Source organism: Hevea brasiliensis, chromosome 2, assembly GCF_030052815.1.
Source record: "Hevea brasiliensis isolate MT/VB/25A 57/8 chromosome 2, ASM3005281v1, whole genome shotgun sequence".
Classification (NCBI taxonomy): Eukaryota; Viridiplantae; Streptophyta; class Magnoliopsida; order Malpighiales; family Euphorbiaceae; genus Hevea; species Hevea brasiliensis.
Window position 1 is genome coordinate 1,151,394 of NC_079494.1, and position 26,531 is coordinate 1,177,924.

The window sequence follows — 26,531 nt, forward strand, 5'->3', positions numbered from 1 at the left end:
CAAATAGATAAAAATGAATATTGCATGATGCATGTGACCCTAGATGAAAAATTTTTGAATTCAATGATCTAAACTTATGTTTTTCATGCTTTCGCTCCTTTATATACGGATTATGTTTTTAATAGCCTATGGCTATACGGATTATGTTTATGATACTCGGCTTATTGCCTTACTAATTGATTATATGGCTTTTTAGACACACTGTTTGCACACCGGAAAACACTTTGTGACCGATGATGTGACAGCCCAAGGTACTAGGTATCCAGTGCTATTTTAACCATTTATCCAGTCTGGTCAGTGTATAGGCTACATGGGCAGTCAATTAAAATATTATTCAATTGAAACAGTTAAGTTAAGTTAAGTATAAGGAAATTTCAGTACAATTAAATTAAGTATTGAATGAAATGAGTAAAAGATATTAGCAATAGAAACATAACAAAAATACAATTTGCTGAACTATAGAGACTTAAAATACAATATAGTTAGAATAATTTATATACTGGGTATTATTACGAAAATGTTATAGACTTAGCACTTCCAAAGAGGAACAAACTGGTATATAAGATTGTTGATGCTAGAAATACCATACCAAATTAAATTAATTCCTGAGTATCTGAATTATGATTTATTTATTTCTTTATTTGTATATATTATTTCTTGTTATATTATTGCACTACTAAGCAGAAATGTTTAGCGCGATGGAATTGTTTCCTTGTGCTGGTACTTCGACTGAGATTTTTAGAGTCCAGATCTGTAGAAGTGTCAGAAGAGTATAAGGTTGTCACCTCCTCAGCAATGCATGTAGATAGGGCTCACATTAAGCATACTATGTATTTTATATATTTTAATTATTTCTTATATTGTAATTCAAATTAAGAAATTGTATTGAATACGTATATGATGTAATCAATTTGCATAATATGTAAACTGTGAACTTATGTAATTAGTTGACAAATTATGTTGCTTAATGGAATTGAACACTGTTGATATATGAGTTGATTTTGAATATGAATGAGATTGAGATTGTGAATATGGAAAATATGTGATATTTACTACACTAGTTAGATTTAATAAACAACATTAGTGCCTAAACTATTTTTGAATAAATATACAAAGAACTGTAATGACATCAGATAAGATCAGGTGTTTCGGCACACCGTGTGGCACGCTTTGCTCAGCTACAATGTAAATGGGTGAGGGGTGTTACACATTGGCTTCCACATCCAGCTTCCATGCTTTAGACTCGAGAAGCTTATTTTTGAACTTCACTTGCTTTACTCCTTTGAACTCCAATCACTTTGTTCAAGTTACAATATTTCTTCTAACCTTACTTGAATTGTTTCTAAACTTGATATCCAAGACCACTAACCGATATTGACTTATTAAAGTCTCTTCTAGAATAACCTTGCAATCCTTGCATATAGCTCTATTTGTATTTCTAGTTAAGAGGAAGTCCACTTTTAAACGTCACTTAATGCGACTTCCTTTTTATAAAGTAAGTATTTGTTAGTATTAGGTCGAACGTCATGGGAAAATCCAGGATACTTTTTCACTCCTCATTTCGGCTATCAAAACTAAAACCTCCATGAATCATAACCTTGCCTATCACTTCCTACATGTCCATTTAAACCTCCACCGATGAGAACATTCTCTTCATTCAGTATACTTTGTATTAGATCATTCATATCTTCCCAAAATATTTATTTACTCTCACTATCCAGTTTTATTTGTGGGGTATAAGCACTAATTACATTTATTATTTCTCTTTTTAGTACTCGCTTTACTAGTATAATTATATCTCTTATTCTTTTCACAGTTATTATGACATTTTTCAATGTTCTGTCTATGATCATGCCCACTTCATTCTTGTTTTTCTCTTTTTCGGTAAATCGCAGTTTGTATCTTGAATTATCTACTTTCTTACCTTTTTCTTCTACCCATTTAGTCTCCTGAATGCAAGCAATATTCACCATTCTCCTATCCAAGTTATCCACAAGCTCTATTAATTTTCTTATAAGTGATCCAACATTCCAAGTACTAATCTTGATTCTCCTCCTATCCTGTTCCTTCCTAATTGATCTCCTATCTTGTGTTTTATTCCACTATCTATTTTATTATTTGTTTTATGGACTAACTTATTTACTCACACCCGTCCATGATGTGGAAACTCTTACTCATTTAACACCACACCCGGGCACCGGCATGGAGCATTGCTTTTGGTGAATGCCCTATACTCTTGCATATTTCTCATTATACTTGAATTCCGATATAGCGCGTTGTTGTAAGTAGAGGATGTCCCAACATTTATATCGTAAGAATCCATATCACGAGGTGTGACGAAATTTTTATGCTGGTTGTCACCTACTGCAACCTTCCTCCTTTATCCGGGCTTGGGACCAGCTAAGCACAAACTACTTAGGCGGAGTTAAGCTCACAGGTGTACATCGGAAGTATAGTACATCCAAATTTGGCTATGCTGTGAAAACTGAGCCTACTAACTTTCTACTGGACAAGCAGAATGATGGGAAGAAAGGAAAACACTTGATGAATTATAGAGCATAAAGAAACTAACTTTATTCTAGCAATTCAAATTGGGGAATTATAGAGCAACTAAAGTTGTCCCTGGGAGGGGAGGTTTTATTATTCATTAACATATTTCTTGATTATATTATATTTGAAGTTTGAACATGGCATGATGTTGTGCAGTAGGATGTTTCTCTTTGGTTCTGTTAATCTCTTTTCCATCAAACATCAACAAGGGTATAAATACCAAAGAATAATGTCAAAAAATAGACTGAAGAGCCTGATATTGGGATAGGGCATAACTGAACTGCAAAGTAGAAGTGATGCTAAAAGCAATAACACTAGGTCTTCAAATAGAAAGCCCAACTATTCAAACAAAATTTAGCCCAATTTTACCCACATTTTCAATCTACAAACAATGGTTAGAGGGGTGATTGGATTGGTTTTGAATGGAAATTGATAATTATTATTTAAGATTTAAAAAACTTAAAATTAAAATTGCAATATTTTTTAATTTTAATTTATTTTTAATTAAAATTAATAATTACATTTTAAAAAAATTTAATCTTAAATTAAATTAAATCAATAAATTGTTTTAAAAATATCATAAATTCATTAATTTAGATACATAATTTACTATAAAAACAATAAATTTACTTTTTAAATTTCAATTTAATTTAGCATTAATTTAGAACTCCGCCTAAGTAATTTGTGCTTAACCGGTCTCAAGCCTGGATTAAAGAGGAGGGTTGCTGTAGATGACAACCAGCGTAAAAATTTCGTCATACCTCATGATATGGATTCTTATGATATAAATGTTGTGGTGTCCTCTACTTACTACGCGCTACTTCAGAGCCCGGTTTAGTGAAAAATATGCAAGGGTGTAGGGCGTACACCGAAAAAGACGAGCCATATCGGTGCTCGGGTGTGGTGTTAAATGAGTAAGGGTTCCCATATCATGGACAGGTGTGGGTAAAGAAGTTAGTCCATAGAATAGATAGTAGAACAGATAGTAGAATAGAACACAAGATAGGTATAAAGGATAATATAAGATATCATAGAAGGAGATTAATTAGGAAAAAACAGAATAGGAGGAGAATCAGGGTTTGTACTTTGAATATTGGATCACTTACAAGAAAATTAATGAATCTTGTGGATACCTTAAAAAGAAAAATAGTGAATATTGCTTGCATTCAGGAGACTAAATGGGTAGAAGAGAAAAACAAGGAAGTGGGTAATTCAGGATACAAACTGTGATTTACCGAAAATGAGAGGAACAAGAACAAAATGGACATGATTATAGACAGGACATTGAAAGATGCCGTAATAATAGTGAAAAGAGTAGGAGATAGAATTATACTAGTAAAACGAGTACTAGAAAAAGAAATGATAAACGGAGATAATATTTATGCCCCACAAATAGGACTAGATAGTGAGAGTAAATAAAGGTTTTGAAAAGATATGGATGATGTAATGCAAAGTATATCGAATGAAGAGAATGTTCTCATTAATGAAGATTTGAATAGACATGTAGGAAGTAGTAAGCAAGGTTATGAAAATGTTCATAGAGATTTTGATTTTGATAGCCGAAATGAAGAGGGGAAAAGTATCCTAAATTTTGTCATGGCGTACAACCTAATACTAGCAAATACCTACTCTATAAAAAGGGAGTTGCATTTAGTGACTTTCAAAAGTGGACAATATAAAAGCTAAATTGATTTCCTCTTAACCAGGAAGACAAATAAAGATCTATGCAAGGATTGCAAGGTTATTCCAGAAGAGGCTTTAACAAGTCAACATCGATTAGAGGTCTTTGATGTCAAGTTTAAGAATAATTCAAGTAAGACTAAAAGAAATATTGTAGCTCAAACAAAGTGATGGGAGTTCAAAGAAGTAAAGCAAATGAAGTTCAAAAATAAGTTTCTCGAGTCCGAAGCATGGAAGCTGGACGTCGAGGCCAATGGTATGTGGATACAGATGATATCAAAGATTAGAGAAATAGTTAGAAAAGTACTTGTAGAGTATAGAGGATATGGACCACCTTCAAAAGAAAGATGGTGGTGAAATGAGGAAATACAAAAGGCAGTGAAAAGAAAGAGGAAATGGTATAAGAAATTACTTAAGTATGATAATAATGAGGCTTATGAATAATACAATATAGCAAAGAAAGAGGCAAAAAAGATGGTTAATCAAGTAAGAGCGCAGGCATTTGAAAAATTATATGAGAAATTTGAAATTAAAAAAAAAAAGAGAAAGATATTTATAGATTAGTAAGGATGAGAGAAAATAAATATCAAGATCTCAATTAAGTCAGGTGTATTAAGGATAAAGAAGAAAAAGTGTTGGTGAAAGATGAAAACATTAAAAAAAGATGAAGAAATTATTTTGATGACCTCTTTAATAATAGTCAAAGTGGTAATAACTTGAATATAGACTACAAAGCAATAGAAAAGAATGTGAATTACATTAGAAGGATATCTTCATAAGTAAAGGAAAAACTTAAGAGAATAAAAGTGGGTAAAGCATGTAGACCTGATAGAATACTAATTAAAATGTGGAAGTGTTTGGGAGATGTGGGAGTGACATGATTAACTAAATTATTTAATAAGATTCTAAACTCAAAGAAAATGCCTGATGAATAGAGGAAGAGTATTTTAGTACCTATTTTAAAATAAGAGACATATAAAGTTACTCAAACTATAAGGGAATTAAACTCATTAGCCATACTATGAAGTTGTGGGAAAGAGTTGTGGAACATCGACTGCATCATGACACTTATATCTCCCTCAATTAATTTGACTTCATGCCCGATTGTTCAACTATGGAAGTGATGGCTTCATACTCGATTGTTTAATTATGGAAGTGATCTTTTTTATTAGAAGTTTGATGAAAAAATATAGATATGTGAAAAAAGATCTACATATGATTTTATCGATTTGGAGAAGACTTAAGATAGTATTCTAAGAGATGTCTTATGGAGAGTGTTGAAATAAAAGAGGGTATCTATTAGGTACATACAAGTGTTAAAAGATATGTATGAATGAGCAACTACTATTGTGAGTACAGTAGAAGGGGACATAAGAGATTTTTCTATCTCAGTTGGATTACACCAAGGTTCAGTTGTGAGCCCTTACCTTTTTACATTAATTCTAGATAAATTGACGGAACTTATACAAGAGAATATCTCTTGGTGCATGATGTTTACGGATGATATAATTCTGATAGATGAGACACGAAAAGGAGTCAATAGAAAATTATAGCTTTGGAGAAGTACTCTAGAGTCAAAGAGTTTTAAGTTAAGTAGAACGAAGACAAAATACATGCATTGCAAGTTCAATGAAGGCCGAACTAGTGATAGGAAAGGAGTTAATTTGGATAGAATAGTATTGCCCCAAAGTAATCAATTTAAATATCTCAACTCAATCCTTTAAGTAGATGGGGAATATGAGGAGGATGTTAATCATAAGATTAAAGCCGGATAGTTGAAGTGGAGACGTGCCACGGGAGTTTTATGTGATCGCAAAATTTTCAATAAGCTGAAAGAAAAATTTTACCATACTGCTATATAATCGGCCATGTTATGTGGTAGTGAGTGTTGGGCAATAAATAAGTCGCATGTGTCTAAGATTAAAGTTGTAGAGATGAGTATGTTAAGGTGGACGAGTGGTTATACTAGACTAGATAAAATTAGTAATGAGAATATTAGAGAAAAATTAAGAGTGGTGCCAATTGAGGATAAGTTGAGATAAGGAAAATTGAGGTGATTTGGTCATGTAGAGTATAAACATACGGAGGCTCTAATTAGACAAGTAAAATACATTAAATTAAAAGATAAAAAGAAAAGAAGAAATAGGCCTAATGTGACTTAAAGGAGAATAATAAAATACAACCGAAAAATATTATACATTTTATAAGAATTTAATTTAAAATTAAAAAAAAAATTTATATAATTATCTAAATAAAATTTTAAAATAAAAATTTAATTAAATTGGATTGAGTTAGTATTAATTAATAGCTATTCGAAAAATAGGAGTATCGGACCCAAGATCGACTTTGTCAGAGATACTGCCACGTTTTATCCATGAGTCGCCACTTAATTTGTTGAATCATCCTAATCCTGCAATAGTGTAATCCAGGAACAATTTTCGGTAAAACCTTTCTCTAATCCTATACTTTCATGGGCATTTCTCTCGTATAAGTCCTATAACGTTCTTCTTTCACTATCCGTCTTTTTCAATTTTGATCAAAATATATCTAACTTTCATGTCCACCATATTTCGGATCCAAGTTGTTGATACCGAACCCTTTTGAATATTCTGCCAGGTAACAAGAAAATGAACACCAGCCAATCTTATCGATATGGGCTTTGGTATTTTGATATTTTGGTATTTCCATATATGCCTGTGGACTTTTCGTTCGTCATTTTCTGGGATTTTTTTTTTCAGAATCGATGTAAGGGTTTCTTATTTATATTTATATTTATGAATATTTTATTTATTGTAGAGATATTTTTGTACTGTTATTGTCCTTGCATAAGATTGTGGTGTAGGATTGATATCCAGTTTTTTGTCCATGCCTAGAAGCTATTTTGTGGGTTGAGATTTTTCGTCAAGTTGGGTGGAGTCTGTCCGTTTCTGGGTTCTTCTCTGATAGCGATATTTCATTTGTTATTTGGCTTTATTCAAACTCATCACTGTATTACAAATCAGCTTCTGATTCTAGAGTTTATGCTCTGTGGGTTCTCCTTTAATTGATGTTGATTGGTTTCCTTTATGTGACCCTCAAACCCGTTACATCCGGTTAATTGGCTTAAAATCTGAGCGGCTTTAAAATCCTTATTGTTTTTTTGTTTTTCTTTTCAAGTGACGAACCTGTCTATTCTTTCCTGGTAGATAAGGTGCTACTTTTCTTGGTATCTCAATAAGGATTTCTTTCTGGTCTATAAATATTTGCTGATTTTGTAGTGAGTGTTAAGTGAGCACAGAATATTGTTTTTTCAGTAAGGATAAAGGAGAGATGATGGAAGAGAAGGAGAAAAAGTTCCTCACAGTAGCACCATTCCAGTGTGCTTGGAGAAAGGATTTGAAATTCCGGGAAGCAGGGAGAGGTTGCGTGGCTTTTGATGCTTTTGCTCATAATGATGTCACTTTAGTGTTTAGGGAGAATGTGGGGAGCCAGCACTACCATTACAAGAGGGATGATAGTCCTCATTATACTGTGATTCTTGGGAGTCATAGGAATAGAAGATTGAAAATTGAGGTTGATGGGAAAACTGAGGTTGATGTGGAAGGTATCGGTCTATGCTGCTCTTCTGCTTTTCAAAGTTACTGGATCTGTATTTATGATGGGTTGATTAGTATTGGCAAGGGAAGATACCCTTTTCAGAATCTTGTATTTCAGTGGCTAGATTCAAATCCAAATTGCAGTGTTCGTTATGTTGGGCTCAGTAGCTGGGATAAACATGTTGGCTATAGAAATGTCAATGTGTTGTCATTGCCTCAGAATCATATGTTACTGTGGAAGCAAGTTGATTCTGGAGAATATGAGGGAAAGGAGGACAGTGAAGAGGAGTTGGAAGATGAACAAATTGAATATGATAAATGGGGGCTTGATAATTTCCTAGAGAGTTGGGAATTATCGGATATGTTCTTTGTTGTTGGTGAGGAAGAAAGGCCTGTCCCTGCTCATAAGGTTATCTTGCAAGCATCTGGTAATTTTCCTTTGAGTCCGTCAAATGAAAATGTCCTTCAGCTGAAGGATTTAACTTATCCAACTCTCCATGCACTTCTTCAATTTATCTATACAGGCCACACCCAGGTACCATTTTCATTTTCTATTTCCAGTTTTCAATAGTCACTCGGTTTAGTTTTCTTGTGATATTTGTTCCTTTTATGAAAGCTTGCTGCAAGATCCACTTTGAGTGTCTTTTGACCCCATTTTCTCACCATTTCTTTCCATCTTTAATTTAGATTTCAGAATCACAACTTGGTTCATTGTGGGCTTTGAGCCGACAATTCGAAGTCATGCCATTGGCAAAGCAATGTGAAGAAACCGTGGAACGGTTTCAACTGAATAAGAAGTTGTTTGATTCTGGTAGGAATGTGGAATTATCATATCCAAACTCTTGGCCCCACTGTTCTGCCACCTTCCCCTTCGGACTCCCCATCAATGTGCTAAAGCTCAAAAAATTGCATTCAGCTGCACAGTACAGTGATGTAAACATTTATATCGAAGGCCATGGTCTTGTTGCCCAGCCTCATAGAGTCATTCTAAGTTTATGGAGTATCCCGTTCGCAAAGGTGAATAATCTTTATCTTCTTGCTGCTATGGTGTCTCCTTCACATCCTTAATGCTTTAAGTAGCATGATTTAGGAAATTTTAGAATGAAACTTCTGACATGCAAATGTTTTCATGGTTATGAAAGTTATTAACATATTAACAGCTAAAACAACTATTATTTCATCAAATGAATTGGATTGCTAAGCTTAGTTTATTGATTGTTAAGCTTAGTTTATTGAATGAGTTTGACTATTCGTTTGCAACTATGTGCAATATATAATATAGAGTTAGCAATCCAATCTTAAAATGAACTGGCACAAGGATGGTTTTTCTTACAATTGATTTTATGATTTTAGCTTATGGTTCTTTTGGATAATCATCAAGTATCCTGGACATTAAAATCCAATATATCATTTTAAATTTTTTTTTATTTGTATATCTATTTTTGTATGAAACAACTTTGTTTGTTCAATATTAATATTACTTTTCTTCTACGTGCTGAGCTCATAATGAGTTGAAGGCGATATCTTAATACTTTTGTCATGATCAGTCTGAAACATTTTAGTGCTGATGCCAATAAATAGAAACTTTAAGAGTGCTTAAGACGATAATCTTTGAATTTTTTAGTGACTGACCTAACACAAATATCGGATACTTGTCATTATCTGCCATCTCTGTTTGTAGTTATTCTGCTGTGGTTTGGTTCTGAATTGGCAATCAATTTGGTGTGTTTGTGCATTTTTTTAATTTAAAAAAAATTCCAAATCAAATGGATCATTACTAAAGAAAATTGTTGTAATGCAGATGTTCACAAATGGAATGAGGGAGAGTAGTTCCTCGGAGGTCTCTTTAAGTGATGTCTCACCAGAAGCATTCAAGATTATGCTTGACTTCATGTACAGTGGGGAAATCAGTTTGGAAGATACCATGGATTTTGGAAACTTGTTACTTCAACTTCTTTTATTAGCTGACAAGTTTGGGGTCACTCTTCTTTATCAGGAATGCTGCAAAACACTTTTAGAATGCCTCTCGGAGGTAGTTAAACTTTATCTTACCAGAAAATTTAATCCAGCAGTTTTTGTTAGAATAATAATTATGTTTGCTGTTATGATATGCTTCTTGTCTGACTACAATTAAAAGAACGGAGAAGTGACTGCGGTTTCGGACTTCTGAAAACAAAAGAAGAGATCCCTTTTCTGATATCGAATTATAAGATATTGATACCTTTCATGTACATATTATATGCAGGGTTGGAGTTCTCCTAGTGGAAGAAGGTCACACAACAACAATTTTTTCTATTATGCACAAGTTTAATGGAAGACGAAGCAGACAAATTTCGGAAGTCAATTGGGCTATTGCTTTAGAAGCTAACTGTTGAACTTTGTTGCAGGACTCGGAATGTCCAATCTTGCTTGCGGTTTCATCATTACCATCATGTAAACTCATTGAAGAAACCTGTGTGAGGAAATGTGCAATGCACTTTGATTATTGTACAACTGCAAGCCTTGACTTCATCTTGTTAGATGATACAACTTTTAGCAGTATCATTCAGGTGGGTTCTCACTTTTCAAGGCATCAACTTTGAGAATTGAGGGTTTAACTGAGGTTTATGAATGCATGGAAATGTATATGCTCTCTCTACAATTACCTGCTTAAAGAGTCAGGCTAGTGGTGGAAAGTGATTTACTGCTCTGTTGTTGATTAGTGAGTTATAAAGAAAATGGGGTGTTAGGTAATTTAGCATGTTTGACAAAATTAGGTAGTTGCTAAAGTAGATAGTATAGATACTGATTTGACAAATTTTGAAGCAAATATATTAGGCACTCAAGGAGTTGGACAGGTCATGTGGTGGATTTGAAATGAAAGTTTAACTCATCACTTAGGTGTTCCATTTCTAAAACCTTATGGACAGTGGCTTCTTCCCTTTAGTTTTTTAAATTGGTATGCTTAGGTGTTATGTAGAAAATACCCTCTATCGATTAGCTTTCTTCCCTTCGGAGTAATTCTTTGTGGAAATATGACAAGTCAATCATCAACATTCCTATAACAAATTGTGGGTTTTGCAGCATCAGGAACTAACAGTAACATCAGAAGAAAGAGTTCTCAATGCAATTTTGATGTGGTGCATGAGAGCTAAGGAGTTGTGTGGGTGGGAGATGGTGGATGAGCTACTAGCAAATTCAACTGCTGACCTCATTTTTCAAGAGAGACTTCCGTCTCTTAGTGACTTATTGCCATTTGTGCGATTTCCATTGCTTCCATATCACTTGCTGCAGAAGGTATGTAGGCCCTGGATATGGAGATAACTTTTGACCAGTCTATTAAGAATATGGTTATAAGCTTCTATCATTTTTTTTTGGCAGTTGGGGCAGAGCAATCTTAGCAAGCATGTTCACATTTTTTATAATATTGTAAGTTATACGTCTTTTTGGAGAGTATAGCATTTGTAGAACAAGTCTATATGGATATTTATTTTCTTTATTAATTCTCTTACATGTTAACGTAGCAGGTGAGGGAGGCTATCAATTATGTAGAATTTGGATTAGGAAGGGCAGGAAGTGACCAAAAGTAGGTATCTGTAATTTATTGTCATTTTTCTGCACGTGTTTTGATCTTGATGAATATTTTCTTTCACCTGCAACCATGAATGGTAAATGAAGAGCTGAGATTGCAGTTGCACCTCAAGAAATTTCACTTGAACATGCATCTATTGCTGGATGTCATCTTTTTAATGCTAGAGATGCATGTCTCTATGAAAGATGCAACTCAAATTTTACTTGGAGCCAAATGTTTATTGTTTATTGGAAATCTGTTCAATACATTGCATACAGCAATGGCCGAGAAAAAATTTTCTTTAGGGGAAAAATTGTACTCTGAATCTCCAAATGTTGTTTTAGCTTTATGAGGGATTTCTTCCATATGGGCGAGTGAGCATCGGAACTCTTAACAGTAATGTTGTAAATGTATTTGACTTATTTGTTACTTCAATTATGTTTTTCACTCTATGGTTCTGTGGTGATCATTTCAAGATGATCTGTTGCTTGAAGAAGTCAGAGCTAACGTCTTCTGTCTTTTTCAGCATACGGTTTCAACATAGGCGATCAAGTTATAAGGAGCTCCAGTACATATATGACGGTGACAGTAATGGAGTTCTGTACTTTGCTGGTACATCTTATGGAGAACACCAGTGGGTTAATCCTGTTTTGGCAAAGGTGAATTTTTTGGCATTCTTTTATAATAGATGAATGGAACATGTATGATACAGTGGTTCTTACTGTTAATTGCATGTTCCAGCGAATAACAATTACGGCAAGCAGTCCCACTTCAAGATACACTGACCCAAAGGCCTTGGTATCAAGAACTTACCAGGTAGGTAGATAAACTTGTGCATCTGTAAATTACTTGCTTATTATTTCTTTGATTACAGTTAACAAATCCTCTTTTATGCATTAGGGAACATGTATTGCTGGGCCTCGGATGGAAGATGGGAATAAATGTGTATGGTGGATGATTGATCTTGGTCAAGATCACCAGGTTTGCTTCTACTCTTGGTTTGTTTAGCAACAAATCTTTTGGTTTATCATCTACAATATTTCTTAAATGGTAATATTGTACTTCTAAGTTTTGTCTATTGTCTACATGTTTACATGAAACAGAAGAAATCTGATATGCAATCTTAAGATAACTTTTTTCCTCTTTTGGGCCAGGCAGTTGTAAAATGCTTGTGTTAGTGTAACTCTGCTTTTGATGACTAAAGCACCAAACACTCCTCTTACTCTTCCCCTATCTAATGATTATATGAGAAAATAATAATGATTCTCTCTTTTATCCTGACGGAATATCATAATCTTCCTTTCATATAAATCACTCATGTTGCATATAAGAGAAGTGGAATGAACCTGCTGATATGTGAGAGGTGTGGTTGATGCAGCTCGTGTGCAACTACTATACTCTGAGACAAGATGGATCAAGAGCCTACATAAGATCTTGGAATTTTCAGGTAAAAAATGATCTTCATCCTGTTAACTTTTCTCAGAATGCTTATCAATGAAATTGACTTGCTATCTGTCAAAATCTCAATGTAATTGCAGGGTTCTCTTGATGGGAAAACTTGGACGAACTTGAGAGTGCATGAATACGATCAAACAATTTGCAAGCCTGGTCAGTTTGCGTCATGGGCCATAACTGGGCCTAATTCCCTCCTTCCATTCAGATTCTTTAGGGTTGTTCTGACTGGGCCTACCGTGGATGCTTCAGATCCCTGGAACTTGTGCATCTGCTACTTGGAACTCTATGGCTTCTTCCGTTGATTAGGATTTCCATGGGATTATCTATTTGCAATAATTTCATGTTATGCTCATGAGACCGATTTCCATTATGTAAAGTCCCTCAAGTATGACAATAGTGGAATTCTATAAATGCCGTACTAAATAAAGATAGAAAAAAAAAAGAATTTTTAAATTGCTTTGATCAATAATCTTGAAAGACATTTTTTTAATTCCTTGTAATTTTTTTAAAATTTTACTTGACAAAATATCTTTGCATTCTTAAATAAAATCAAGAAGTTGCTTTCAAAACTAAATATTTCAGCATCTAAAATGACTGCCGATAAAATGTACGCTCTGTACTTCCAATTAAAAAATTTACATCTGTTCGGATTGAGCGTATGGTTTATAATGTAATCGTATTATATTGTTTGGTTTTGTTTGTTAACATGCGTGAAAAGATGGCATGAATTTTTATTTGTGTAGAAAGATAATGCGGTATAAATATAAAATTATTAAAATATGAGGGATGAGGAAGGGTCTTTAAACATAAAAGAATATAATATAATTGAAATTATATAAATTATGTAAAGAAAAAATGAAAATACAAAATTTTTAAATCTCAATCATTTAGAAAAGGGTGTTTTGCAAATTATGATCTTACTAGGGGTTACAGGAAAATACTTTTCATTAGACTGCAAAGATGGTTGCCCACTGATCAAACATGCTCCCCTGGAAAAAGTGCGAAAGGAATTAAGGCTATCGCCAGAAATTTTTTTGGAAGGGGCAGAGTTGTATGGGATTATAAGACTACTTACATTTTCACAACCCCTGCGAAACTCCAATCTGTTTTGAACGGGTATTTGCTTTGGTGCCACGGTAAAGCCACCCAAATCTATGTAAATCCATGGTTTATGCGCATAACCACATGGAAAATTCAAGTCACAGACCATTTTGATAGCAAAGAGACATGCATACAAACATGCCATTACAAATTATGGAAACTATCAGTTATTCAATTTGAATACATGCATACAAGCATAAAGCAGTCACTTGCAGTCCAGGTAACAAGATTCCACTTCTCCCCATTACAAAAATTACAATAAATTTGAGGGATACTAAGAGCAGAGACCCTAATTACTCATGCACGGGCAATGAGAGAAAAGAAGTTCTAGATCAAATCATGTGTACGGCATCACCTCCTAACAGGTGGTACAGCACCTCTACCAGGTGCTGCACGCCCAGCAGCTTGAGCCTGCACAATAAGAAGAGATCAAGTCAAGTAACTTCCAATCACACAATGCACAGGGTGTGGAAAAAGCATGGAACCCTTGGCATATGGTTCCCCATGCAACTGTAGTTAAAAAGAGTTGCAAGTGACCATTCATAGGTTATGAGGACATTGAAAGTGTGTCAAACATGTAGATCAGATCCTTGAGCACTGAATTTACCCAGATTATAGAGGTATTTTTGGATTTGAAAGATTTAAAAGAAAAAGAACTTACTTTAGCCCGCATTGCAACAGATCTACCTCTGCCAACTCCAAGTGATGCGCTCTTACCCTTCAAGAAGACAAAAAGTACATAAATCAGAAATCATATGACAAATAGATATTTAAAGGAGGCGGAGGGGGGAGAACACTTGCAAGTGGAAGCACACCTTGATTCTAGCATCCAGGCGCTTGAACATGGGCGCATTCTTTAGCATATCTGGTATGACCATAAACCTGTTGAAATTTAACATCATTTTCAAATGATAACTGTCTGGTTGTGAAAAGCAAACAAAAAGCACTATTAAGATTTTCTAATAAAAAACAAATGGTTTAGATACCTGACTTTGCTGCCTCTAATAAAAACATGCTCAAGCTGTGACACCTTTCCATCCTGTGGAGAAGCACATAAAAAATAACTAACTGATTGGAAATAAGATTAAGATGAAACAACCAATTATTCAAGCTCAAGCCCAAAGCATTCAAAAGCACATGTAGGAACAGTTTTCTTTTATCTGTACTCATATAAATAATGTTTATGTCCCAGCCTGTGCCAAAAAAACCAGATCAGAAATTCAAGGTGAATGACTCAATTTAATTTGACAATAATATTGCAACAAACTCTGATACTCCGATTCTTCATTTTGCACTGTTGTCCCCATGTAGACATGACATGACATGGAATATGTGTCCAACACAATTCATACAGTCGGACACTCGAGTGAATGAGATCTCTCAAGATGAAAAGCATATGAATTAAAGGATAGGTAAAAAACAAGTCAAAAAGATAATGCAACAGTGAATTAAAGGATAGATTATAGAAAAAGTTAAAAATAAATAAATAAATAAATATTTCAAGAATTCAATGGTTGCATATGACAATTAATTGTAGCTGAACTCTTTTGGATAGATTACTTCAACCCTTTCAGCCCAAATAACGTATCCGAGAACCCATGTCTAAATTTAGAACCACATTCCCATATTTTCTATTTAGAAAGTTCACACGTCTTACACACAGATATGCACCCATTTCCAACACCTGCACCCAAGTCCAAGTAACATAGGCAACAAATATAATGCAGACAACTAAATAGAAAGCATATCTCTTTCAAACATATACTTGTATGCCTGTGCCTGTACATAACAAAATACGCATTGTCATTTAAATCATAATTACCATCCAAATCACCAGCAGCTAATGAGCCAAAGAAATTCTAGTAATTCTCAAGTCTCTTCATTATAACCAAAGTCACATGCATTAACCATCATGATCATGCGAAGAGGGAAGAGCAAGCATGGAGTAAGTTTCTGATCAGTTGCTAACAAACTTCTATTAAATTTATAAACATTCTGCAAGTTTTTGATCAGTTGCTAACAACCTTCTATCAAATTTATAAACATTCTGCTGTACATAAAAGGCCATACGATTTAGAATTTGATAGACCATCACCCCAAGATAACAATCATTATTCCTATTTCCACTATTCAATTTCCTCACAAACAAACAGCTAAATATCTCTTTATGATGCTTATTCTGAATTATAGTTTACCTACCACACTGGTGGCTTATGTTTAAAAGCTCATAAGAAAAGCCCTCCTAATCGACCACTCATTCAGCTCAAAACAGGTCCATTCCTCAAAGAATGAAAAACCCAACACATATATTTCAGCAACTTTCAGTTTATAAAAGTAAATACAGGTGGCCATGAATCTCAATCTAGGGAGCTCTCGATATACGATACAACAAAATCGGATAGGCGCAAGTTTTTCAATTAGGGTATTAGGAACATGCTTTCATTTCTATCTTGTACTCTCACTAACCAAATGTCAGGGTTCAATACCAGCAATTTGTAAGAGAAATTTCACCAACCTAATAACCAAACGCCCCAGATCCAATAACAAAAAAGTATTTGAACGCATAATTTCACCTTATAGTCACAAATCTAGGGTTTTAAGAAGACCGAAAATAACAATGCAAGAGAGAAAAACAATCAGTACCTTAGCAGTGTAAGTGATACTCTCAAGTTGACAATTCCAATTGTCTTCGCACTCCACCATGCTCCCTCTGTAAAGCTCTCCGCTCTTCAACTCCACCGTCACCACGTGGCCCGAGGCTTCGTGTAGCAGCTTCACCGGTATTCCTAAGCTCCGGCTCATGGTTTGCTCCTCTCTCTCTGTATCTCTCTGCAAAACCCTAGCTAACCCACCAAGGACCCAAACCTCGGAGTTTTTTTTTTTCCCTCTGTCGTTGCTTTTATAGTTGAGAAAACAAACAAAACGCCGTCGTACAAATTTCCGGGGTAGTTTTGTCTTTTCATGAAATATTGGGGCCTTTTAGTACTAAGATGTTTGTTTGTCTAGGTGGCATAGTTGTATTAGCTACATCTCACGATTGCAGCAGATAGAAAATAAAACGGCTACAGAGGAGTCCTCTCAAAACTGGAGCGTTTTGATTGAATCGGAGCCGTGAACGACTAATCGCAATCACGGAGTTCTGACGGCTAGCTTGTTGTCACGTGGAAAATATGCTTTGCCCAATCTGTCATCCATCCAAAAGCAAATCAAATCATGGGACCCAAAAAGAAAAATTGGGGAGCACAATAATTTTATAATCAGCGTGCGTCCGGGTGATCAACGGCTGAGATCTCCCTGATTTCTATTCCGGGATGCTTACGTGTTGGGAGCACGTCCTTAATGGTAAAGATTAGAGTTTCAGCCAATTAAAGGTTTGCTTATTTAGCTTGGAGGGAGAGAGAAATGAGGTCGAGAGGCTAAGTTGGCCAAGATGTTAGGTTCTTTGGGTCTATTTCCGGCGCCTGTTTTTGGGTCTTTATCACCTTCTTTAGCCAAGAACTCCAAAAGGGTAATTTTATTTTTTCACATTTTTTATTTTATTTTATCATTTGCTTTGCTGTCTGTTATTCCAACTACTTTACTGGTTAATAGCCTGCTGGTTTTCTTATTCTTGTTCTGATCGGGTGCGTGGCCATCATATTCTCTAGGGGTTGTTGCTCAAATTGCATTTGATCAGTTAGTTTTCTTTTGTGCAATGATGAGTATTTGGTTGCTTGCTTGATTAGAAGGAAGGATTCTTCTAGTTTCAAAATGAAGTTTCTTTGCCTGCTGCTTCATATTATCTGAAATGTTAATTTGTTCTGATAATTTAGGGCATAATTAGCTCAAAGAAAAAAATCATTCATGTGTATATGCATACTTGTTCATAGCATAATTAGTTTAGATGACTCATCAGTTTGACTAGCCTATTTTGAACAAAGTTCTGTTTCATTTGTTAAAAGTTAAGTGTACACAGCGTATATATAGATAAAAAGTGCATGGCAACCGATGAAGCACCATCCTTGTGATTATTTCACGATGTTTTCAAGTCTGTTGAGTGTGTTATAGCCTGCAAGTTGCTATTTTCTTGATGTTTCTTGCATCAAATACTAGTTGATTTCTTATCTAATATTTTTGACAGGGTGTGGAAAGAAATCACCACATTGTCAAACAAAAACAGGTTGGACTGACTCTTGGGTCGCGAAAATTGCTTGGTTGTTCCAAAGTCCATTTTCTACCAAGAATCTCAATAAATAAAACGGTATGTTTTACAATTTTAGCATGGAATACTGAGTCAAGGATTTCTCCTTCTTCCATGGATAGTCCCAATTATTGTTCAAATATATGCGGAGGTAAAGCATGAACATCAATTGGATTGTTTTATTTTTTGTGGGCAATTTTGTCAACACAGTGAAAATAATTTAGAAACAAGTAACTAAATGGCAAATCAAATATATGAATCTAATTCATAATATAGATGCTTCTTTCCTTTATAAATATACAAAGGACTGGTGAAAATAATACCTTGTTATACAGGAACGTTTGGTTGGCTCATCTCTCTATCTTAGAAAATTTTCTGAAAAATTTCATCTGCAACTATCTTATTCAGAACTTTGACATGATGCATTATCATTACTAGGTGAAGCATGGTCTCACAATCTCAGCAGTTGTGGCAGATGACAACCCAACAGTGAAAAGCTTTGGGAAAGACATGGAAAATATTGGTCTTTTGAGCATTGATCCTGGGTTGGGATCATTTAAAGATCACTTCAGGTATAAAGTGCAAAGATATATAGATCAGAAACAGCTCATTGAAAAATATGAAGGAGGTCTTGAGGAATTTTCAAAAGGTACTTTTCAATGGTGTACCAGTTTAATCTTTCCCTTTTCTTTCCTTTTCTACAAGTGCGCATAGATTGCTACTTAAATAATACTTGAGAGTTGACACACAGTTTTTAATGTTTGAATTTCTCTTGCTGTAATGCGTAATTGTTTTTAAAAGTCTTGTAACTTTGTTCAGCTACTTAAAATTGCATTCCTACTAACCTCTTAATTGGATCTTGAGCGTCCCTTGTGTTCTCAATGGCTAAGGAGCCCTTTTTATATAGTTTTTTTAATGGTAGTGCACTTTGCAATGTTAAACCCTTCTGCTTCTAACATTTTGTAGGTTACCTCAAATTTGGATTTAATAGAGAAGAAGGTGGAATTGTCTATCGTGAGTGGGCCCCTGCAGCTCAGTATGTTGATTGCTTTCGCAATCAAAACAAAACTTTGCAAACTTTGTTGTCATTATCTAAATAAAAGATATGTTCTTTATAATGTAGGGAAGCACAAGTTATTGGGGACTTCAATGGTTGGGATGGTTCCAACCACAGGATGGAAAAGAATGAATTTGGTGTTTGGAGTATCAAAATACCTGATTCTGGTGGATATCCAGCCATTCCTCACAATTCAAGGGTCAAATTTCGATTCAGGCATGGTAATGGAGTTTGGGTTGATCGAATTCCAGCTTGGATTAGATATGCCACTGTGGACCCCACAAATTTTGGAGCACCATATGATGGTGTCTACTGGGATCCTCCTCCTTCAGAAAGGTAACGAATTTCATGTTTGACAACATGTTTTATGTCTTGTGAAATCTGGCAATGTGAACATAATCAAGTTAACAAGGGACCAATTCCATGAGGATCCCACATATGTGAAGATGGTTTCTTTTATGCTTATATTGTCGCTTATTTTCATTCCAAAAGTATGAGCTGTTTTATTTTTCTAGAACTCTTCAAAACCTAGAAAACCATTGCTAAATATGACTAGCAATCATCATTCAAGTCCACTTTCATCAGAACAAGGAAGGCCTGGTCATATGGAAATAGGCCCTTTGTTGATCCACTCTTTCATTGACATGCAGGTACCAGTTCAAGTATCCCCGGCCTCCAAAACCCAAGGCCCCACGTGTATATGAGGCTCATGTGGGAATGAGTAGCTCAGAACCCCGCATTAATACCTACAGAGAATTTGCTGATGATGTTCTGCCTCGTATATGGGCAAACAACTATAATACAGTTCAGTTAATGGCTGTTATGGAGCATTCATATTATGGATCTTTTGGGTACCATGTTACAAACTTTTTTGCTGTAAGCAGTAGATCTGGAACCCCTGAGGATCTTAAATATTTAATTGATAAAGCCCACAGCTTAGGTTTACGTGTTCTCATGGATGTTGTTCACAGTCATGCAAGTAACAATATCACTGATGGCCTTAATGGCTTTGATGTTGGCCAAAGCTCTCAAGATTCCTATTTTCACACTGGAGATCGAGGCTACCATAAGTTATGGGATAGCAGGCTCTTTAATTATGCCAATTGGGAAGTAATTCGCTTCCTTCTGTCCAACTTAAGATGGTGGCTTGAGGAGTACAAATTTGATGGATTCCGATTTGATGGAGTAACTTCAATGTTATATCATCACCACGGAATCAACATGGTATTTACAGGGGATTATAATGAGTATTTCAGTGAGGCAACTGATGTTGATGCCGTTGTTTATCTGATGCTGGCCAATTCTCTGATTCACAACATCTTGCCAGATGCTACTGTGATTGCTGAAGATGTTTCTGGCATGCCTGGGCTTGGCCGTTCTGTCTCTGAGGGGGGAATTGGTTTTGACTATCGCCTAGCAATGGCCATCCCTGACAAATGGATCGATTACTTGAAAAACAAGAGTGATGAAGAGTGGTCAATGAAGGAAATCTCATGGAGCTTAACTAATAGGAGATACACCGAGAAATGTGTTGCTTATGCGGAGAGTCATGACCAAGTAAGAGGACTGGAATTTCTTGTTTGTTCATTTTCATAATTACTTTTGTTGGTGGTTGTGTGCCCATTGCTTCAGGGGCAATGTTATAAATAACTTGGTAAGATAATGATAAAGACAAGAAGAAAAGCTACTAGGCAAGGTAAAGAAAAGATAAAGACAAGATGATGTGTAACCAATAGAAAAAAGGGGAACAAGGTGATGAGAAAAAAAATTCTCAAAAGAAGAGAGAGAGAGAGAGAGAAACTCTCAGTTTTATGAAGCCAAAACAAATTTGGAATAATAAAATAACCAATGGCAAAAGTCTCGAATAAAATAAGTAGAAGACATTGTATTTATAGTTTATCAACTAGTCCTATCAGTAACTGATTAGGAATACTAAACCAAAATAAATTTGGTATACTAAACAAACTCAAAACAAATAATAAACTTAAAATTCGAAAATGATAATAATAGAATTCCAAAATAATAGAAATCTAAAATTCCTAATTTCATAACTAAATCAACATAGTTTCTAGATTGAATCTTCCTTGACTGTATCGCAAGAAGCAAGAAGTTAGACAAGGAATAGCTGCATTGATCCTGCAAAGAGAAATTGCTTATTGTTGTCATGTTTAACTTCTTCTTTCATTTCTTATGAATATGGTATCTTTTGTTTCCACAGGCCATTGTAGGTGACAAGACAATTGCCTTTTTACTAATGGATAAAGAAATGTATTCTGGAATGTCTTGTTTGACAGATGCTTCTCCTATAATTGAGCGAGGAATAGCGCTTCATAAGGTTTGATTTACACAATCTCATGAGCACTTTCCTCAGTTTACTGTGGTTTTCAACCACGGCCATAGTTTCTGCATCCTATTTTACCAAAATTTTGTATTTATCCCCATCCATCAGGCTTTGCAAACAACTCATGTTTAGATGTGCATGGAGGGACAAAGACATATTCTTGGTCCTGAAAACAGCTGATGTTGAGTTCTTTTGATCAAATTCAGCTTTCAGATGATCCTTTTCTCTTTTTTTCCCCCCTTTGTTCTCATTGATGTGATTCTATTCTGCAGATGGTTCATCTTTTAACTATGGCTTTAGGGGGCGAGGGCTACCTTAATTTTATGGGAAATGAGGTAATCACACTAACCCAACTCTAGTCTACCAAACTCTTGGGGCTACTAAACTGCCAGATCTATATATTTTCTCATGATGTCTTAATCTGCATTCTTATCAAAAGTTTAAATTCTTCATGAAATAGAATAACTTCGGTTTATCCTAGGGCGATCAGTATGTTTCTCGAGTATTGCCCTAAAATAAATGGGGGAAATGAAATGGTCAAAACATGAACCAACCAGTAACTTTTAATCGGGTCAGATATACTTTGTGGAGCCTGTTGATTATGAGCATAACAGAGCAAGAGCAACAAGCGGACTAGGAGAAACACTTTTTTGAATGAAGGAAAATAAAGGATAGGATATGCATGCATGTTTAGTTGATTAGTGTCTGAATTAGTTGTGATGAATATTTCTATTAGTTTGGCCATCCTGAGTGGATTGACTTCCCAAGAGAAGGCAATGGGTGGAGTTATGACAAGTGCAGACGCCAATGGAACCTAGTTGACACTGAGCACTTGAGATACAAGGTTTGTGAACTCGTTTTCATCAATTTGAGCTGCTGCTTCATATTGTCTGCTTATGTAGCAAATTGTCTATGGTCAGCCATTTCTTTGTACAAAAGTAGAGCATGCCAACATTTAAATTTTAACTTTTTGTCATTTTCCTTTCCTTCTTCAGTTCATGAATGCTTTTGACAAAGCTATGAACTTGCTTGATGAAAAGTATTCATTTCTAGCATCAACAAAGCAGATTGTGAGCAGCACAAATGAAGAGGATAAGGTACAGATGCCCTTATCTGATAGGCATTCGCCTTTTTCTCTTATTCTGGAAGTACAATCTAAACTCTCACCTGAGCAATTTTAAACATGGAGCATATTGTTCTTTAAATGTTTTGCCTGGTTATTGTTATGTTAGAGCTGTTGTTTGGTTGCATTAGTTAGTTAGCTGATCAAAATCAGTCATTCATGACTGATAAACAAGGGCCAGTTAATGGGCCAAACAGGAAGACACCATGGATCACACTCTTTGAGTCATTAGGTGATAGATAATGGTACATAATGCTTATTAAAGATATAGTATGTAATTTTATGTTATTTGACACAGAACGCCCTCCTCTCTGAAATGGTAATTATAAAATCCTTGAACAAAGTGTACAGTGGAAAAATTGCTGGCTATGTTCAGGAGGTGTTGGAATAATCCACTAACAAGGATGTCCCTTTCCAAGTTGGCGTTTTAGTCATCATTTCCATCCTGTAGCATTTATTGATCACTCGACGTTACAGGTTATCGTCTTTGAGCGTGGGGATCTGGTTTTTGTATTCAATTTTCATCCGGAGAATACATATGATGGGTAAGCATTTCTTCTTTTTCCCCAATAAGCAAGACATTTAGTTGTTTTAGCATGTGGACTGTGGATCACTCATTCTAAGTGGATGCAAGCAGGCCATACACCACCGAGTTCAAATAGTACTTTGTACAGAAATTGCATTCTGATGATTAATTATTTGTATAGCCTTTCCAGTAACCATCTGTGTTTCAATCTGAATCATTCAGGTACAAGGTTGGGTGTGACTTGCCAGGAAAGTATAGAGTTGCATTGGATAGTGATGATTGGGAATTTGGTGGACTTGGAAGAGTAAGAAATCCTCTGCATAATTTTTTCGTGGTCCCATGAAAAACACTAGAGGAAAATGGAAACTGATTTTGAACGTGTTATACTTATTTTTATAGTCTAGTTCAATGTTATCAAGGCGAAAGGCGATACTAAGGCGATAGAGTACTCTATGGCCTAAGGCGAGAGGCGAGAGGTGAGGCGAGGGCCTTTTTGAAATAAGGCGCCATAACCTTAATTGCTTAAATTATATATATATAAATTCATACTTTTAAATAGTTGATAAGTAAAAAAACATATTAAAAAGAAAAAAAAAACAATAATTAACAATAATAAGAAGTAAAAAGTAAACTAATTAACAACAAATTAATAATGTCCATATAAATTACACAATTACTTATCAAGAACAAAAAGAAAATAATCAAATTAACAACAAATTAATAATACCCATATAAAATAAACAAATAATATCTAATTAACAAGAAAAAAGCAAAATTAATCAAACTAAAACTAATTAACAAGAATAACAAGTAAAAGGTAAACTAATTAATAACAAATTAACAATATCCATATAAATTAAACAATTAATTAACAATAATAAAAAGTAAAAAAATCAAATTAACAATAAATTAATAATATCTATATAAAATAAATAATTAATTAACAACTAATGTCTAATTAACAAGGCAAAAAGTAAAACTAATTAAATTAACAAGAATAACAAATAAAAATTAAACTAATTACCAACAAATCAACAATACCCATGTTAATTAATCAACTAATTAAACAAGAATACAAAGTAAAATAATCAATTTAGCAATACCCATAAAATTTAAATAATTAATTAACTAGAATAAAAAATAAAATAAATAAATTAACAACAAATAAATAAATAATTAATAATAAGGATGGGAGGGGGAAAAAAAGAAAAAAAATAAAAAGGGACTGCTGAAAGAAGAAGGAGAGGAGAGAGAAAAAAAAAAAGAAAAAATAAAAAACAGGTGGTCTACGCAGCAGGGAAAGCAGAATAAGTGGAGAGGGAGAAAGCCAAGGAGAAAAAGACGTGAGAGAGAGAGAGATCAGAGAGAGGAAAGGAGAAGAAGACGTGAGAGAGAGAGAGAGAGAGATCGGAAAGGAAAGAAGAAGAAGAAGAAGAAGAAGAAGAAGAAGAAGATAAGAGAGAGAAAGAGAGAGGGCGTACCTGTTGGTCCTGTTCTGTCTCTGTCGCGAGTGTGAGGTCGAGGAAGAGAGCGGCTCTGCTGTCTTCATGCTGCGGCTCTTTTGTTGGCATTAGGTAAGTGGTAGGTTTATTAGTTTTTTCATTTAAAAAAAAAAAAGAAATTACTGTTGCTTTGATGAGGTGTCGCATCTCGCCTGCATCGCCTCTCGCCTCGTTGGCCTGAGGCGTCGCCTCTCCAAAGCCCAGCCAGGCGTTCCAATAGAGGCGACAGAGGAGTGTCTCGCCTCGCATGGGCGCTTGGCTCGCCTTTGATGACACTGGTCTAGTTGCTCTCAATGTGATGTAAAACTCATCTACATAGCTATAAAAATTTCATTAATTAATCTGGCAGGTGGGCCATGATGTGGACCATTTTACATCACCTGAAGGGATACCCGGAGTGCCTGAAACTAACTTCAACAATCGTCCTAACTCCTTCAAAATACTCTCTCCAGCTCGCACTTGTGTGGTGAGTTCTATCCTTACTTATGTTTACCATTTAAAGTTACTTATGATGTGTATCATTCTACCTCTCAACAAAATTGTATGTTTGATCTTCACTCGAGTATGGTGGCTTTGAGCCATCAGTTTGACAGATTCTAGACCATTATCAGCATGATGAACATAATATCTCTAGCATATACCTATGCTTTGTTGCCACTGTTTGAAATGAGTTCTAAGAATATCTATATTCATTCTTTCTTTTTTGTTTGTTTTTCTTCAAATGCAAAATGTCAAAGGCTTACTGTAGAGTTGAAGAAATGGAAGGAAATCACAATAGTGGCGATCTTGGGGCTGTAAATGAGACATTGACAGGTGCCGTGGCAAAGTCGGGGGATTTTAAAGGTGTCAATGAGACATTACCAGCAGATGCTGTGGCGAAGCAGGACGATTTTGAGGCACGGCCTTCTTTGGTTGCCAATGATGTTGGTCCAACCAAGAAAGTAGAAGCAGAAGAGGTTGAGGAAGGGACATTAGATGACTAAGGAAAGTGACAATCGAACTCCTGGGCTAATTTTTATATGCAGTTACTCAATTTTATAAGTATTTTTATTTTAATTTGATTTTATAAAAGTCAATGTGACCGAAAATTAAAGGTTTTCAAATTAATCAATTGACCTGTTATTTATTTTGTAAATAAAATTATTTAACTAGTGATTGCTAATGAAAAAAAAATAGAATAAAGGAAGGGGTTTGACGGTGAGATAGTAGATGGATGCATTTCATGCATTTTCTTTTTTAAGAAATTAATAAAATAAGATAATTTTTATTTATAAAAGTAATTGACAGATGAGCAGATTGATTTGAAAATTTTTAATTTTTTATTACAATATTTTTTATGAAATTAAATTAAAATTTAATAAATTTTATGAAAGAAATTAAAATTTAATAATTTTTATAAAAATATTTATAAAGTTGAATAATCGATTATGATATTTACAGACAAAAAACTAAAAAAAGCTTGTTATTTTCATTAGTTATGTATGCTGTTGTAAATAAGTGAGCTTACTATTAGCTTTACGTACTAATTCTGTGCAAAATTTCCTTGTAAAGCAACAAAAAAATAAATAAAATTTTATTTTATAAAATAAAACTAAGGGTGATCACGATTTAGATATTATTGATTCAGGTTTAATGAAGTTAAAATCAGAACAAAATTGTCATGGGACAGTTTAAGAGATAATTAATGAATTGTCGATTTAACATAGTTTAGAGGGTTGTTTTGAAGGGCAGTTTGATAGTGGTTTGGATGAAAAATTTACTCTTATGGAACTAAGTTTTATTTATAAAAATATTTTAATTATTTTTAGAAATCTTTCAATTAAAATAAGCTAAAAAAAAGAATGAAATTAATTTATCTTTGAAAAAAATTTAATAAGAAAAGACTTAGAAC

At 34.6% G+C, this 26,531-nt stretch overlaps 3 protein-coding genes across 9 annotated transcripts; 2 read left to right on the plus strand and 1 right to left on the minus strand.

Moving 5' to 3' along the window:
- Positions 1-6,627: 6,627 nt before the first annotated feature.
- On the plus strand, positions 6,628-13,263 carry LOC110660983 (BTB/POZ domain-containing protein At2g30600). 6 transcript variants are annotated; one of them, XM_021819462.2, is made up of 13 exons: positions 6,631-6,846; positions 7,524-8,340; positions 8,493-8,822; positions 9,607-9,837; positions 10,193-10,354; positions 10,869-11,081; positions 11,166-11,213; positions 11,309-11,370; positions 11,882-12,014; positions 12,097-12,171; positions 12,256-12,336; positions 12,734-12,802; positions 12,894-13,263. In XM_021819462.2, the coding sequence occupies exons 2-13, from the start codon at positions 7,540-7,542 to the stop codon at positions 13,110-13,112; spliced, it is 2,424 nt and encodes an 807-aa protein (XP_021675154.2). In that variant the 5' UTR covers positions 6,631-6,846; positions 7,524-7,539; the 3' UTR covers positions 13,113-13,263. The 6 variants fall into 6 exon arrangements, with proteins under 6 accessions (XP_057987220.1, XP_057987225.1, XP_021675154.2 ...); XM_058131227.1 differs by having other exon boundaries at positions 6,633-6,846; positions 11,312-11,370; XM_021819460.2 differs by lacking the exon at positions 6,631-6,846 and adding an exon at positions 6,850-6,975.
- A 756-nt stretch (positions 13,264-14,019) lies between these two features.
- LOC110660986 (small nuclear ribonucleoprotein SmD3b) lies at positions 14,020-16,798 on the minus strand. Its single transcript, XM_021819469.2, has 5 exons — positions 16,555-16,798; positions 14,898-14,950; positions 14,727-14,793; positions 14,573-14,629; positions 14,020-14,322 (listed from the first exon to the last, which is right to left on the minus strand). The coding sequence occupies exons 1-5, from the start codon at positions 16,711-16,713 to the stop codon at positions 14,263-14,265; spliced, it is 396 nt and encodes a 131-aa protein (XP_021675161.2). The 5' UTR covers positions 16,714-16,798; the 3' UTR covers positions 14,020-14,262.
- A 379-nt stretch (positions 16,799-17,177) lies between these two features.
- LOC110660985 (1,4-alpha-glucan-branching enzyme) lies at positions 17,178-25,788 on the plus strand. 2 transcript variants are annotated; one of them, XM_058131262.1, is made up of 14 exons: positions 17,178-17,419; positions 18,032-18,151; positions 18,530-18,740; positions 19,058-19,127; positions 19,215-19,484; positions 19,799-20,705; positions 21,367-21,483; positions 21,762-21,824; positions 22,226-22,333; positions 22,485-22,586; positions 23,090-23,157; positions 23,361-23,442; positions 24,990-25,106; positions 25,378-25,788. In XM_058131262.1, exons 1-14 carry the CDS (start codon positions 17,342-17,344, stop codon positions 25,621-25,623), a joined length of 2,559 nt encoding a protein of 852 aa, XP_057987245.1. In that variant the 5' UTR covers positions 17,178-17,341; the 3' UTR covers positions 25,624-25,788. The 2 variants fall into 2 exon arrangements, with proteins under 2 accessions (XP_057987245.1, XP_057987247.1); XM_058131264.1 differs by lacking the exons at positions 24,990-25,106; positions 25,378-25,788 and adding an exon at positions 23,538-24,447.
- The last annotated feature ends 743 nt before the right edge of the window (positions 25,789-26,531 follow it).